The 17,344-nt window shown below is 35.8% G+C and overlaps 1 protein-coding gene across 1 annotated transcript in view; it reads right to left on the reverse strand.

Moving 5' to 3' along the window:
• LOC150100631 (fibrillin-1-like) overlaps positions 1-17,344 on the reverse strand; it is a 1,594,375-nt gene that overhangs the window by 1,365,918 nt on the left and 211,113 nt on the right. The window contains exon 9 of the mRNA XM_090401848.1: positions 4,767-4,928. Within this exon, the coding sequence (XP_090257974.1) occupies positions 4,767-4,928 (162 nt within the window). The remainder of the gene's footprint in view (positions 1-4,766; positions 4,929-17,344) is intronic.

Genomic DNA, 17,344 nt, shown 5'->3' on the forward strand with positions numbered 1-17,344 from the left:
TCACTTGAAATGGGGAAAGGCAGCTGGAGTAGATGATATTCTACCAGAAATGCTAAAGTATGGAGGTATAAACGTTTTGCAGTGAGTACACTGAATAATTCAGATGGCCTGGTCAGAAGGTCGAATTCCCAATGATTGAAGTAGAGCCCACATAGTACCCATCTACAAAAAAGGAAATAAAATTGAATGTGAGAATTACATAGGAATTTCTCTGCTAAGCGTACCAGGTAAGATTTATGCAAGCATACTTGAAAAGAGTTTGAGAAAGATTGTGGATGAGAAACTTGGAGAAGAGGCAAGCTAGATTCAGGCCAAATAGAGGTTGTCAAGATCAGATTTTCACTTTGAGACAAATAGATGAGAAATTGTGGGTGAGAAGTAGGATACAGAATTGGGTTGAAAATAGCAGTATTCTTTGTTATTATCAGCATGGGTTTGTTAAGGGGAGATCATGTTTTACTAATTTACTTATGTACTATAACAAGGTGACAAATACCTTGGACAGGGGAGATGCATATAAAGTAATGTATTTGAAGTTTGCAAAAGCTTTTGATAGGCTCCCACACGACAAACTCTTAAATAAATTGAAACCAATGGAACTAGATAAGAGACTTCTGAGTTGGATCAGTGACTGGCTATCAGCTAGGTATCAGAAAGTTGTATATGGGGGTGCAGTATCCCATAAGAGGATGTCACTAGTGGTGTATTGCAGGGATCAGTTTTTGGACCACTGTTGTTCAATTTGTACATTAATGACATTGGGATGGGTTTAACTAGTGATATGCAGCTGTTTGCAGATGATGCAAAATTGGAGAGAGCAATGCAGAGTCAAGCAGATGTTGTGTTTATGCAGGAGAACTTGAATAGATTGCATGATTGGATAGGTAAGTGGAACTATCAGTTCAATGTTATAAAGTGCACGGTTTGAAATTTGGTAAGCAACAATGGGATGCAAAGTATATACTTGGTTGGGAAACTTTAAAGGTAAAAGTAATGAGAGATCTGGGAGTCGTGGTAGAAAACCTGAAATTCAGAGGCCAGATTGCATAAGCTATGAAAACATCATACCAATAATGGCAATGATGATGACGACCCTGATATGCAGAAATAAAGAGGTTATGGTGTTATTGTAAGGGCTTGATCAGGCCTTATATGGATTATTGTGCACAGATCTGGTTGCCAGGTTTTCATGGTGACGAGGATATGTTGGAAAGCCAAAAACTGAAATGGAAAGGGTCCAGAGAAGATTCACAAAGGTTTATGGAAGTTTTTTCACTTGGCTATGCTACTAATTATATATTAGGTTTTATCCTTTATCCAAGTGTCAGCAAACAAAGTTTGCACCTGAAGTACTTTCAGGACTGGAGTAACTCTTGGTAAAGGTGGTATAAGTTCCCATCACTTGCCTTAGTATCTCCCATAATGCAAAGCACATCTCCTTGCAGAAATGTATAATGCTATGCATTAAGGGAAGGGCCACTACACAGACCAGTTTCACTGTATTAAATGTGGGGTTACCTCTCCAAAAACTCGTGAGATCCCCTGGATCACCCAACAATGAGCAACCTGAAGGATTAAAACTCAGCATTGTTCCCCTCAGTCACAGGCTCACCCTGTCACTGAGTAGAATTCTCAGCGTTTGGCTCTACCCAGTAGCAGGCTCACCCCACCACTGAGCAAAAGTGCTCATATTTCATCTGAGGGGTAATAGCAATAGCCATGCCACAGTTAACTTCATGGGCTACAGCATTGCCATCCATTACCCCTCTACCTGGGTAACCCCCAACAGCCAAGCTGCAGTTAGAACTTCATTGGCTACATCATTGCCATCCATCACCCAAGCTTCCGACCGGTTTTAACCCTTAGGGATCTTGTCAGTGGGAGCCAGACCCGGAGGTGATGATACTAAGGTGGAAGTAATGGAGAAGTCATATTTACCTATACGAGTTGCCAAATGGTGTCACACCCTATTATTAAAATTCTCTGGATTAGAGATAAGTTTATGGAAGTTTTTTCACTTGGCTACCCTTTGGCAACTCGTATAGGTAAATATGACTTCTCCATTACTTCCACCTTAGTATCACCACCTCTGGGTCTGGCTCCTACTGATGAGACCTCAATAAAGGTCAAAACCAGTCAGGGTAGTGGCCCTTCCCTTAATGCATAGCATTATATGTGTCCGCAAGGAGATGTGCTTTGCATTATGGGAGATACTAAGGCAAGTGATGAGAACTTATACCACCTTCACCATGAGTTTTCCCCAGTCCTGAAAGTACTTCAGGTGCAAACTTTGTTTGCTAACATTTGAATAAAAGATAAAACAAATATATAATTAGTAGCATAGTGAAGTAAAAAACTTCCATAAACTTATTTCTAATCCAGAGAATTTTAATAATAGGATGTGGCACCCTTTGGCAACTCGTATAGGTAATTTTGACTTCTCCATTACTTCCACCTTAGTATCACCACTTCTGGGTCTGGCTCCCACTGAAGAGATCCCTAAGGGTCGACACCGGTTGGAAGTTTGGGTGATGGATGGCAATGCTGTAGCCAATGAAGTTAACTGAGGCACGGCTGTTGTTGTTGCCTCTCAGATGAAATATGAGCGGTTCTGCTCAGTGGTGGGGTGAGTCTGTTACTGACTGTTAGGTTGCTCGGATCACCTAACAGTTGCTCACTGTTAGGTGATCCGAGGAATCTGATCTCACAAGTTTTTGGAGAGGTAACCACACATTTAATACAGGGAAACCGGTTGGAAGTTGGGGTGATGGATGGCAATGCTGTTGCCAATGAAGTTTTAACTGAGGCTAGGCTGTTGCTGTTACACAGATAGAGGGGTAATGGATGGCAATGCTGTAGCCCATGAAGTTAATTGAGGCATGGCTGTTGCTGTTACCCCTCAGATGAAATATGAGTGGTTCTGCTAAGTAGTGAGGTGAGTCTGCCACTGGGTATAGCCAAATGCTGAGAATTCTCCTCAGTGAAAGGGTGAGCCTGTTACTGAGGGGGAACAACACTGAGTTTTGATCCTTCAGGTCGCTCATTGTTGGGTGATCCGGGGGATTCTCACAAGTTTTTGGAGAGGTAACCCCACACTTAATACAGGGAAATTGGTCTGGGTAGTGGCCCTTCCTTTAATGCATAGCATTATACATATCTGCAAGATGTGCTTTGCATTATGGGAGATACTAAGGCAAGTGATGAGAACTCATACCACCTTTACCAGTTGCCCCAGTCCTGAAAGTATTTCAGGTGCAAACTTTGTTTGCTAACACTTGGATAAAGGATAAAACCCAATATATAATTATTCACAAAGGTTGTCAGTGGGCTTTGGAATGTGGAGTATGAGGACACTTTGAGAGAATGCATTGTAAGTTGCAGAGCCCCGTGAATAGGAGGAAGGGGGAGGAGGTTGCATGTGTCTTGAAATCCCATAATGGTAATAATAATAATATTCTCATTTCTTTGGTTTTTTTATATAACTGATATAAGCATAACGATGAATGACATTTTAGCATAACATATTTATATATTAAAAAGTTCATTTAGTTATGTTTTTGACTGGCCTAATGATTTATATAGTTTTTTATATATTTCTCAAAATTCTCTCACAATATCAAATACATTCACTCATCAAGTACAGTTTAGTAGCCTGTCATTTTAATGTGGGAGAAAAATTATGTTTGTTTATAATCAAAACAAGTTTTGTTAGCTCAGTTATTGGATCATTATGCTTATAAGGTTGGCTGCATATCGCAATTGAAACGACAGCATATCATTCTGCCCTTCGATTGGAAAAGACATGGGTTTGATTCTCATAGTGATGAGGAGATTCCTTATGTGGACTTTTTGCTGGTATGGTTATGCCCACTCTCTATAGTTGTATCCATATGGTCGTATCTACTCTCCAGCCAAAAGGCTGTAGTTTCGAATCCCGCTGTGGGCATGGATGTTTGTGATTGTCTGTGAAAATACTATTGGTGGTGGTGGTGGTGGGAGTTACATGGCATTGGTGTAGATGATGATGGTAATGGCAGTTTGTTGTAGTTGATGGAGTGAGTGGTGGAGACAGAGAGCTGTAGAGTAGGTGCTCTCCCTTGATTAGTCTTTGGACTGCCTGGAGGGATCACATAATAATAATAATAATAATTTAATCAATAAATATAACAATTGGATTACTGAGTAATAGTGGTCCTAGCAATGGTAATAACATTTTTTGAATTGCATAATTTTATACTATCTGGGTTTTATTTGATCTCAACTATTAATGAAGATTATATTAACCATTAACTAAATTACTTTTTAATTGGAGAAAATCCTGCAGTAAAATACAACAAAAGATTTAGATAATTTTTGACAACTACAGATTAATTAATTAATTAGCATATGATAATATAATGGCCATGAGGCACCTTATGGAGATGTACAGCACTATGTCATGATGCCAATTTAAACTATTGGCTGTAATATATTTTTGTCTGTAAATTATGTATTCTCCTTACTAGTTTGACTGTCTTGAGAGAAAAATTTGATTTTCCAGATAAAGAAAAACTTCCATCTCTGTATGAGACCAGCTAACTCATCATTTGATTAAAAACACCTGATAAAGTTTCCTCACATTGTAGATGAGGTTCAAACATCTACGTGTCTTTCCAACCAAAGGGCTCATCAAAACCAACTGAGCTATGGGGGAACTGATGACTACAGCTGAAAAACAAGAAATAAACAGAATTACTGAAAGTAGGAATAATTAATTGATAATTTACCTTTGCATTTTTTTGCACTATCAGTAGAACGATAACCTTCAAAGCAGTCACAATAATATGATGTAGGAGTGTTGATGCAATGACCATTCAAACATAAATCTGGTCGAAGATCACATTCATTAATTTCTATCAAGCTAGAAACACATAGTAAACTATAGGTACCTAGAAAAAAAAAATTGAAGAAAAGCATATATTTAGTATCAAGAAAAATCAGGCAGATTATGACTGAGTTTCATGCATTTATGATAATAATTTCTTTAAGCATCCAACTCATGTCAATATCCTTAGAATCTATAAACATAATTTATATAAAATACTTTTATCTCTTTTCTTATGAATGAAATTTCTGGGAAATTTAGCTTTTAAAAGAGATAGAATTGTTAACAGGTGACAGTTCACATAAGATAATGTGAATAATCTTACTAAAAACAAAAATCACATTACTAATAAATAGGAGGGTATAAAAATTTGTTCAAAAAAAATGAATACAGGTACAGGTAACCCTCATTATACGATCACACTTTGCACATTTGCACTCTAAAGCGATTTTAAAAAGTTAATTTAAAAAATTGCAACTGGTAGCAATTTCGCTGTCACCCTGTGTGTGGTCATGTGACTTTGTGTGCACACCGCTTTGACAAGGTGGCATTGTGCTGCATGTCAGTCTCACAGAAGGTGTAGAACTTAGTAAGCTCCATTGTTGGAGTCTTCTGAAATGCAAACATTATGGAAAAAAAGAGGTAATTGTGATCAAAATATTTCCAAGACTAAAAAACAGAGAAAAGCAATAACACTGGAGGAAAAATTAGAGGGTATAAAGAGGTGTGAACGTAATTAGCGAACAGTCGAAATAGTCAGAGCTACAGAAATTTCAGAATCAACTTTAAGAACAATATGAAATCAATGTGCTGTTCCGTTATCCACCTTGATTATCCAGGCTAATGTGAAAAGTTTGTTTGATGATTTGAATGCTATAGATCCTGATCCTAAAGTGCAATCTTTTGCTGCAAGTGCTGGGTGGTTTTGAACATTTCAAGGTGCGACATGGATTCCATAATCTCAAGCTGACTGGCGAGGCTGCAGGAGCTGATGTTGCTGCTGCTGAGAACTTTCCAGCAAAATTTCTAAGTGTAATTCAGGAACATGGTTATTTGCCTCAGCAAGTGTTCAATCTCGATTAAATGATGAAATTTGTGTGTTTTGTTTATAAGTTTAAATAATCCATTCATTAAAATTTCTTTTGCTCTCAGGTGTAAACCTTTCATTTTTTTATCCTTCTGCTATCTCACCCATGCTAAATTCAACTCACTTTACATAATTTCATGTTATGCGATTATTTCATAGAACCAATTAATTGCGTAAAGCAAAGGACACCTGCATAGTACATCTTTATTTATTGGTACCTCAACATAAATTCATTAAGTTATGAATATTACAATTATTTAAAACACAATACATGAAGTATTTAGCTTAACTGAAAAATAACTTGAATTTCTGATCCAAATGTTAAAACTGCAAAAGAAAAGACCAGTTACCAAGTTAAAAAAGATTGAGATCTGTGATCAGCTAACTATGTGATGAATTCTATACTTCAAGGAAGCACAGTTACCTCTATCTTCAACCTTACACATGATCCTCTTATTAATGGATTCCATATAATTCATTCTAATAATCTCTCTTCATCATCCTTATACTAATATTAAGCTCAAGGCCTGCGGCAGACAAGATGCTAGCTTTATAAAAAAAAGCCAATTAATGATATAACAAAGCTGTTAATCTTATATGCATAGTCTGTTGACTGCATGTATTTTCTCTGATTAGCTGGTTTTCCTTCATTCAAGATGAGAACTCTCAATTTCTGGCCAGGAAAAAACTTTCCCCCTCTGTAAGAGACTAACTCACTTTCAGCTGAAACATCCTTATAGTTCATTTTAGAAATTATGGATTTTACAACTGTGTTATAAATAACTCTTAATTTCCCACCGTTTCGATCTTCATATTAAGATCATCATCTGGATATACAAATATACAGGACAAACTGAGTTACATTACACATTTAAAAAAAAAAAGAACTTACAAATTAATTAATTATTTAGAAACTACATCAAGCTAAATTCTATTTATGATAACATGAGCAAACATTCTTTCTTATAGATAGTTTTCTTTCAGTAACAATGATGTCCTATTTTTAGCATTATAATTATTATTTTTGATTTAGGGGCCTGGATTATCTACAGTCCTGTTTATAGTTACTCTTAGACAGGAAGATTCTGTGGGTCGAATATGTGCCTTCCACATTGTTTGGGATTTTTAGACCATCATTATTGTTCAGATTGGGATGGTTGATAATAATCTCACAGGCTTCCTTAAATTTGTGTTCATACTGTTTTGGTGTGTGGTGTAAACAACTGGTGCTTTTCCAGTCAATTCTATGTAAGGTGTTCAGGGCATGATCAGAAAGGCCAGCTTCACCATAGCTATTATATTTAATGTGTTCGTTTATATTCTTTTTGTCTGATAGGAATTGTGCATCCTGTTTTCCCTATATATGGTATATTACAGGTGCAATAAATACGGTATACTCCAGGGTGGATCAGCAGAGGGAGTGGGTCTTTGAATGAGTTGAGTAAGCTTTTTAATTTTGCAGGAGGTTTAAAGGTAGCTTTGAGGTTGTATTTTTGTAGTATTCTGTTTATTTTATCTGATGTCCCTTTAATGTAAGGAATGGTTATAGTTTTATTGTAGTCTGGTTTATCTTTGTTTTTTATTAAGTCTTGTAGAGAATTTTGTTAATAGTGTTTTGGCTGTAACCATTTTTTAGAAAAGTGTTGATAATAACTTTAAATTCATCTGTTCTTTTAGAGTATTAATGACACCTAGTTTTTGTGTTGGGTGATGGTAGGAATTTATGTGTATATATTGGCCAGTATGTCAGTTTCCAGTAAACAGTGAAGGAAAGATTGCAAGAAGGAAGACGTGTGACAAGTGTACACGTTCCGTATCTAGAAATGGAAAGTGTGTTCTGTTCTTCAATCTCAATTGTGAACTGTATGTGTTTGTGTTGTTTGTTTAGGTGGCTAAGGAAAGTGCCTAGTGTCTGGTGGCCATGGGATCAGATCGCGAAAACATCGTCGACGTATCTAAGCCAGACTTTGGGTTTTAAAGGAGAGGAATCTAGAGCATGTTGCTCAAAATGTTCCATATAAAAGTTAGCAATGGGGGGGGGGGGATAATGGCAAGCCTATGGCTATGCCTTCTTTTTGTAGGTAGAAAGTGTTTTGCCATACAAAATAACCAGAACATAATACATGCGCAAAGAGCGAAGTGATATCTGGAAGGAATTTGCTCTGTAAAAGCAAGATTGTGTCATTGATTGGGACATTTGTAAAGAGGGCAGAGACGCCAAACATGTGGAAGGCACATATTCGACCCACAGAACCTTCCTGTCTAAGAGTAACTATAAACAGGACTGTAGATAATCCAGGATCCTAAATCAAAAATAACAATTGTAATGCTAAAAATAGGACATCATTGTTTCTGAAAGAAAACTATCTATAAGAAAGAATGTTTGCTCATATTATCATAAATAGAATTTAGCTTGATGTAGTTTCTAAATAATTAATTAATTTGTAATTTCTTTTTTTTTTTTTCACTAGAGGTCATGCCAGTAGAATAACCTGTGATCAAATCATTGTTTCTTTAACTTACTGTGTGTAATGTAACTCAGCTTGTCCTGTATATTTGTATATGCTCCAGATGATCTTAATATGAAGATTGAAACGTCAGGAAATTAAGAGTTATTTATAACAAGGTTGTAAAGTCCATAATTTCTAAAATGAATGCTGATCACCGTGCAACACTAAAAGAAAGCATCCTTATAGTTCTTTGCAACCTACATAAGATTCAAACTTTTCAATTAAAGAGCAGTCATCACCAAATGAACTTCAGAAGCAAGCATTCAAGAAGACATCATTGTAGCCATGAACATTACAGACTATTATGTGTCTCTGAAGCTCATCTGGTAGTGCGAGTGCTTTTTAGGTGGAAAGACCCGAGTTTGAATTTTGTCTAGGCTTCAAAAAACCATTATAATGACTCTTCAACTGAAGGTGAGTTAATCAGTCTCATATGGAGGCAGAATTTTTTTTTTTTTATTGCTCATAAAATCAGGTTGATTAACTTGAAAGAAGGCCAAACTGGCCAGCAAATACATGTAATCATCAAATCATCATAATAACTGCTCTATCACAACATTAACTGTTTTTTTTTAATTAAGAGGAAGATGAAGGCAGATTATTAGAATGAATTATATGGAAGCATCAATGACAAGATCACATATAAGGTTGGAGATTCCTTGAAATGTTGAATTTGCAGTGTAGTTAGCTGATCTCAGACCTCAGTGGTGATGATTAATAGATTAGTCAGAAAGATAAGCAGATTATTTTGTGTGAATGATCTGGAATATTGTGCATATGGATGGAGAATGGGACGGCATTTTAGAAAAGGAAGGCAATAAGTGGTGGAATTCTGCTTTGACCCACCCTTTCAACTTATTTTTTAATGATATTTCAGTGGACCAATAAGGTATATGCAGTTCTTTGCTAATGATAGAAAATAAGAAAAGTGCATGTCAAGTTCCTTAGGAAGATTTATATAAGGGTTTACAATGGGCGGATGAATAGAGATAGCATTTTAACGTTAATAAGTGCAAGAAATGCACTCTGAATCATGTGCCACATCTATGGTTCAAGCAGTAGACAAAATAAAATGAGTCATTTTATATATTAACCTTATTATTATTATTATTATTATCATCATTATTATTATTAATGACACCTCCAAGAAGTGCAAGAACTTATGGCAGGGGTCACTCCACTCACCACAAACCATGGCTACATAATCCTCCATCTACAAACACGTAGACACACAAAGCCACTACTGAAATATGTCACAATTCATCATCTACACACTATGCTACAATCCATCATCTATGTTAACTGCTGCCACTAATGGTTTTATTTTTTTCTATAAATTACACATGTCCTTGGGTCAATTTGTCTGTATGTGAGATGAAAAAACCCAAGTTCCTGGGAGGGAAAAAACCCTGTTACTTCTATACGAGATATAATTCGCCTTCAAAAAAAAAAATAATAATAATAATAATAATAATAAATAAAATAATCTTTAAAGGTACCTGTAGCAACTATAAACAATAAATTACACGATAACCACAGTAATTAACTTTAACAAAATGAAAGTAATAAATAATATATATTCAGTCAAGATATATCAATGGATTTTGGCTTAGACAAATGTGCAATTGCTGGAATAACAAGAGGAAAATTTGAAGATCTGAATGAAATCGAGCTGCTCAATTGTGAAATAATCAAGGCAATAAAATTCAAAGATAGCTACAAATATTTGGGAATTTTAGAAGCATCAGAAATTCTGCACAATAAGATCAAAGAAAAAAACTAGAGCAGAATACATAAGACGACTAACAAAACTCCTTAAGTCAATGCTCAATGCTGGAAATTTGATAAAAGCAATTAACACCTGGGCCTTACCAGTTCTGAGATATTCAGCAGGCACTGGACTCAGCTAAAGGTGGAAGATTTAGACCAAAAAACTCGAAAATTAATGACAATGCACCATGCCCTCAATCCTCACAGAAACATTGATAATCTCTATCTATCATGCAAAAAAGGAGGCAGAGGATTATTACAAGTAAAGCAAGTTATTGAAGAAGAAAACGAAATTTGAATGATTATCCGCAGCAAACAACGGAAAAATTTCTAATTGAGGTAATGGAAAGAGGGTTTATTTAAACTGATGGAGAAATAATTGGAATACAAAACCAACCAAGTAAAAGAACTGAAAGATGGAAAAATAAGGCATTGCATGGAAAATACCTTCGCAGCATAAAGGATAGCACTGACAGCAAAACTTGACCTGGCAATGATTGAGAAATGGAGCACTAAAGAAAGAAACAGAATCGGTAATTTTTGTAGCACAAGATTAAAACCATTAAAACAGGCCATTAAAACCAACGTTATGAAGGCAAAAATACAAAAAATTCAAGAAGGCAGTAAATGTAGATTGTGCAAAGAAAAGGAAGAAATGGCAGACCACATTATAAGTGGGTGCAGCAAAATCGCACAAATCGAGTACTGTAAAAGGCATGATAATGTAGCTAAGATAATTCAGTGGCATTTATGTAAAAAAAGTATGGGTTTAAAGTATCTAAAGACTATTGGAAGCATAAAGTTCACCAGAAAATGGTTGAGAATGAAAACGCTAAAATACTCTGGAATTTCAAAATCCAGACTGACAAAAGCTTGGAATGTAATACATCTGATATAACAGTGGTTGAAAAAAGTGAAAACAAGGATGTTCAGTTTATCGAAATATCACTACCAGGAGATAGTCAGATTGATGACAAAGAAACTGAAAAAAATTACCAAGTATCGCGATTTGCAAGTCGAAGTTGAATGAATCTGACAAAAGAAAACGAAAGTTATTCCCATAATAATAGGTGCTTTTGGCGCCATCCCTAAAACGTTGAAAAAACATCTAAATGCACTCGAGTTAGATGGATTAAAAATTTGGCAGCTGCAAAAGGCTGCTTTGTTCAGCACAGCATACATATTCAGAAAATATTTCCACAACTCATAAGCGCCCTTGGGTAGGGCTCGAATTAGTGGAATATAACAAGCATTTTACTTAAGACTAAGTAAGCAAATCAAGCTCAGATGAATATTATATATATATAAATCCTCTTGCCATGACAAATATTAAACTCAGGTCTTTTCCAACTGAAGGGTGCAATGTCCCTTTGTTCTTAAATGTGCTACAGGGTGCTATTCAAAAACAAAAAAGAGGTTCATGAAAAATGACAGTATATGGATAAAATTATATAAATACATTAATACATAAATAAATATATATACACAAACACTGATTTTTGTAAAGAATGAAACGTTCTATGCACAAGATTTGCGTTATTATTATTATTATTAACATTTGACCTCCACTGAGTCAGAGACTCATCATGGGAGGTACTCAGTATTGCATACAATGCTCATCCAACCGCATCTTAATGATTCAATGTATCCGCATCCACAACATACTCAGGCAATGCATTCCACTCACCAACCACCCTCCATGCAAAGAACCTGCTTCTCACTCCTTTGCTCACACCCTCCTTACACAGTTTCCAGCAATGGCCTCTTGTTCTGCTCCCCTCTCCCATTCTATGAAAAATCTCTTCCATGTTTACCTGATAACAAACCCTGACCAGCTTATATGTCTCAATCATACCCCCCCCCCCCCATCATCCTCCTATTCACAAGGCTTTGCAACTTACATTCTCTCAATCTGTCCTCATACTCCACATTCCAAAGACCACTGACCACCTTTGTGAATCTTCTCTGGACCATTTCAAACATATCCTCGCCACCATGAAAATCCGGTGACCAAATCTGTGCACAATAACTCATATGGGGACTGATCAAGGCCTTATACAATGGCATCATAACCTCTCTATTTCTGCATGTCAGGGTCCTCCGCATCATTGCCATTATCCAATGTGATGTCTTCACAACTTGCGTAATATGGACCCTGAATTTCAGATCCTTGTCCACCATCACTCTTAGATCTCTCATCTCCTCTACTTCCTTTAAAGTTTCCACACCAAGTGTATACTTCGTATTCAATCGTTGCTTAACAAATTTCAAAACCTTACACTTGGCAACAATGAACTGATAGTTCCACTTACAGGCCCATTCATTGCAATCTATTCAAGTCCTCTTGTAAGGCATTAACATCAGCCTGACTGTGCATTGCCCCCCCCCCGTTTTGCATCATCCGCAAACAGCTGGATATCATTAATTAATTGTGAATTGATCCTGACACAATGCCTCACATTGACAGTTTTTTTTTAATGCAAATATATAAGCAATATGTGACATAAACCTCAATCACTGGAACAAAAATAAATCATTTTGATTCAGTTATTAGAAATCGTTCATACTGATTAAAATGTTTTATTCTTGGTTGTGCACTGTAATCTCAGTTGGGCAAAATCCACAAGTAGGAGGATATATATCATGATCATTGGTCGGGCATTTCATAGCAGAAAATTTCTACCAGTCATAAAATGGGGGGGGGGATTGTAAGCAAGTGGTCATAAAGCAGAGTTCTACTATACTTTGAATTATAATCAACCTTTGAGCAGAAAAGTCCATGGTATAAGGATAATGTCCGCATCAATATCTCCATTTCTACACTTTTCTCTTACTTGACGAACATGCTTACTTAGCTTATATTGCTAGTGGGATGCCAGGTTGGTCGATTGGTAGAGCCTTTACCACTAATGGCTTGCGGAAAGCTAAGCAAGTTTGAGCATGGTTAGTTGGAAGGAGAAACAATCATTCAATGCTGTTGGCACACTCTCCCTTGATGAGTCTTTGGACTCCCTAGAGGTGTCACATAATAATAATAATAATAATAATAATAATAATAATAATAATAATAAAAGTCTATCCCAGCCTTAATTTTATATTATTATTTAGGCCACCATGGAGTCAAAAGACTCATCACGGAAGGTCCTTCCACAAAGCCTGAATTTTCAGCAAAAGTGAAAACAACATTTCTTCTGAAAATTACTCAGTAACATCTGAAATCAGACGATCAATCACTTATTGCTGTTCTCTTTCCATTTCTTCATATTACAGAAGTGACAGAAAATGACGAAGTCATCAACACAGAATCATTACAAAGAGTAACAGGAAGCTATTCTATCATCAAGGTAACTTTGACAGCAAAAAGCATTACACAGACACTTCCTTTGGAAATGCACTCTTTCTCACAGTATGGTTAAGACAAGGTAGTTTCCATTTTGAGTTAGAAAGTTTAGATAAAGGGAAATTTTTAATAAAAGGAGCAACCCGTCTGAGATCAAGGTTATAAAGGTCTTTTAATATACCATATCTGCAGCTATGTCATAAGCATTTTCTGTGACAAAGAAAACAGATATCAAATGTTCATACAAGCCACAAAAGACATTTTCTAGTTTCCATAGAAGACAGGTATTGATTATTTTCCAAACATCTTACTCCTGAAGTATGGGATGGTATCTCTTTGAAAGTCTTGACTTTTACCTGGTTGTGGGAAAGTGATGCTCCTTGTTATGAATCTGAAAAGCACTCCTTGGTATGCATTCTCTTACAGATTAAAAGTGGTAGATCCACTGAATCAGTGGATATGTTTTTATCATCTCATAATGGATATTATGCTCTACTGCACTTGTATGGGAGAGTAAGAGTGCTGTTTCATTTCCTCCTTAATGAATAGTTAAGTATAGGGTTCTGACCCATATAAAGATTTCAGAAGATATATATCACACACACAACAACTAACAAAATCTCACATATTGAATTCTCCTAACAAAAAAACCTTAGCCACCGCTATCCTATCATTATCGTCATATGACAATATCTGCTTTGATAAAAATATACAACTATTTCTTAAAATCTAAACAATCAATCACCCACTCATAAAAAAAAACTTAAAAAAAAAACTACTACAAATTAATTTTATATTATTAATTAAATATTAAAAAAATATTTACCACACTCATAAAAAAACTTAAAAAATCTACTATAAATTAATTTAATATTATTAATTAAATATAAAAAAATATTTATCTTTCCACTCTAAACATGTGATGTGATCTGTACAGATCACCCTCTCAATTAACATGCAGAAATACATATAATCATTTATGGAAGGATGATGTTAATGGATAAAAATGGTAACTTGGTAACTGCTGCAGATGAAATCATTAAGGTATTTAATGAACAATCCATCAAGGTATTTTGTCCTCATAAGTGTGGAATCATGAGGGGATTGAGCATAGTAGGTATGGTGAAGGCAGGAATCATAGTAAATGAGCATGAGATATGAGAAGTATTAAGTAAATTTAATTTATATATATATATATATATATATCCCATAAATTAGTGATTTTAAATTAATCCTACTACTTGTCTTAAGTAGTAGGATTAATTTTACAAGGCTGCTGTTAACTCTCTGGAACAGAGAGTTAACAGCAGCCTTGTAATATCTTTTTAACAAGAGCTTTGCAACTGACAAGTTGCAAAATTTTACTCCTTTTGCCAAGGGAGTAAAATTGTTCCACTTCAAAACGGGGATGATAAGACTGGCTATAAATTATAAGCCACTTATTCTGTATATCTGAAGATGTGGTTAAGGTTTTGAAGACATTGGTGCAGACCAGGATCCAGAATTAATAATAGCAGTATTCTTGATGATGGCACAGCATACGTTTTTAATAGAGGAGGTTATGTTTTAGCAATCTACTTAGGGATTGCAGCATGGTGACAAATGCACTGGACAAGGGAGTGCATATATTGGTATATTTAGATTTTGATATACTGCTAAATGATAAGTTGGTAATTAAAATGGAATGCATGGGATTAAATAATGTATTAGTGAGTTGGATAGATGATTAAGCCACATTGCAGTTTGGAGACTGCATGCTCTCAGTATGGGCAATATGTTCAAGAGTCTATTTTCTCCTATTGCATGTTCTCCTTCTCTTTACCTTTTGTAACATTAAACATGAAACTAGGCTAAAATAAGTATAGTGTCTCTGCAGTTAAACTAAAAAATAAAACTCCCTCCAAAATTCAAAAAAAATTTAACTTAAAAATCATACACAAAAAAAAAGTTTCATATTAACTTTACAACATCTATGGCATCAACTGTAACTTAAATGAGGTATATTATCATCTTCAGTTATCCAAACCTGAAGTTCTATTTCTGATTGAACCTCAAATTTCTACTAAATCACACAGCTCATCTTAAATGTTCAAATTATATCCTGTATGACCCCTTCTGCCGTAAGGGAGGTGCTTGTAATTTTGAATGTTCTGATATTCCTTGTCAAAGAATGCCTAACCTAGAATCTCACCTTGTTGACCTCCTGTGGCTTAAAAATTTATGCCACACTTTGTTTCATTCATCTGCTGCCTCTATCATTCTCCTAATTATGAAAATTATTCTGATCTCTTTGACTTCCTATCTTCAAAGCTCGATTTCATTCAGTCAAAATTTCCGAACAGTGAAGTAATCCTTTTTGGTGATTTCAATATCCACTCTAATTGGTTCTCTCTTTCAAATTTCACTGACCAAGATGGAAGAGAGGCAGAGATTTTTACTATAAGCAATGACTTAAAATAGATTGTTCATCACCCTGCCAGAATTCCTGATAATCCTCTGCACAAACTCAATACTCTGGATCAATTCCTAAAGTTCTACTTCCAGATACTCTCTTCAGGTGACTGCTCCTCTTGGTAATTCAGACCACAATCTCATTCAAGTTTTGTCTCTGCTGGAATATCCTCTTTCAGCCATTCACAACTTCATGCAGTCTTACATAATTTTACTCCTCCTTTCCACAGTCAGACTATTGTTTTCATTCTTCAGATCCAGATACCTGTTGTGATATTGTTACAAAAATAATCCATACTGGAATAGAAACTTTCATTCCTCACTCTGTTCAAATTTCCTAATTCATATCTAAACCATGGTTCTCCAAGAAGTGTGCCAGGGCTGTCTAAGAAAAGCAAACATCCTTTCAGAGGTTGCTTGAGACCAAAACACCAGCTTCCTTCACAGTTGCTCGCATCACTTATAAAACCACTAGTAGAGGAGAAAACTCTAAATCCAACAAGAATAAATGTAGAAAACTCACTGCTTGTGCCATTGGAAGTCATGCCTTCTGGTTCCTTGCCAAAGCTATTGGGTACAACTTTTGTCCATCTGTACTACTTCTTCTATCTCACCCTAATGGTAGCATTGTAACATCGCCTAAAGTCAAGGTGAATGTTTTGGCTTAATTCTTCTCTTCCAACTCCTACATAGATGACTATGGCAAATTACCTCCTTCTTTGTGTAGAACATTGTATCTCATGCCTCCTGTGACCTTTCACCAGAAAGACATCAGAAGAATCTTGAATAACTTGGTTACTGCAAAGGCAGCCAGACCTGAAGGAATCCCACCCATTGTGCTCAAGAGATGTGCTCCTAAATTAACATCTGTTTTCTATCATCTATTCACTAAACTGTACTCAGCTGGCATCCACTCATCAGCATGAAAGAAAGCTCATATACAACCAGTTCTCAAAAAAGGAGATAAATGTAAAAAGAGATAAGATAAACAATAGCTTGATGGTAAAAAGCTATCAAACTACTGCTCTCACATCAGTTTTTTCTAAAGTAATGGAGAAGGATATCAACAGTCAACTCCTTCAACACCTTGAGAACTGCTATCTAATTAGTGACTACCAGTATGGATTTCACCAATCTAGTTCCATAGGAGCCCCTGGCCTACTTCATGCACATTTGGATCCATTCCATGGGTCCAAAGGTGTTGCTCTTGACATCTCCAAGGCCTCTGATAGGGTCTGGCATTGAGGGCTTCTCAACAAGTTACCATCATTTAGACTGCCTTTGTGCTAGTGTAAACAGATCAATCAATCTCAGATCAATCC

This window comes from Typopeltis vanoorti, chromosome 12 (assembly GCF_054136105.1).
Source record: "Typopeltis vanoorti isolate ZY-2024b chromosome 12, IOZ_Tvanoo_1.0, whole genome shotgun sequence".
In the NCBI taxonomy this organism is placed as follows: domain Eukaryota; kingdom Metazoa; phylum Arthropoda; class Arachnida; order Uropygi; family Thelyphonidae; genus Typopeltis; species Typopeltis vanoorti.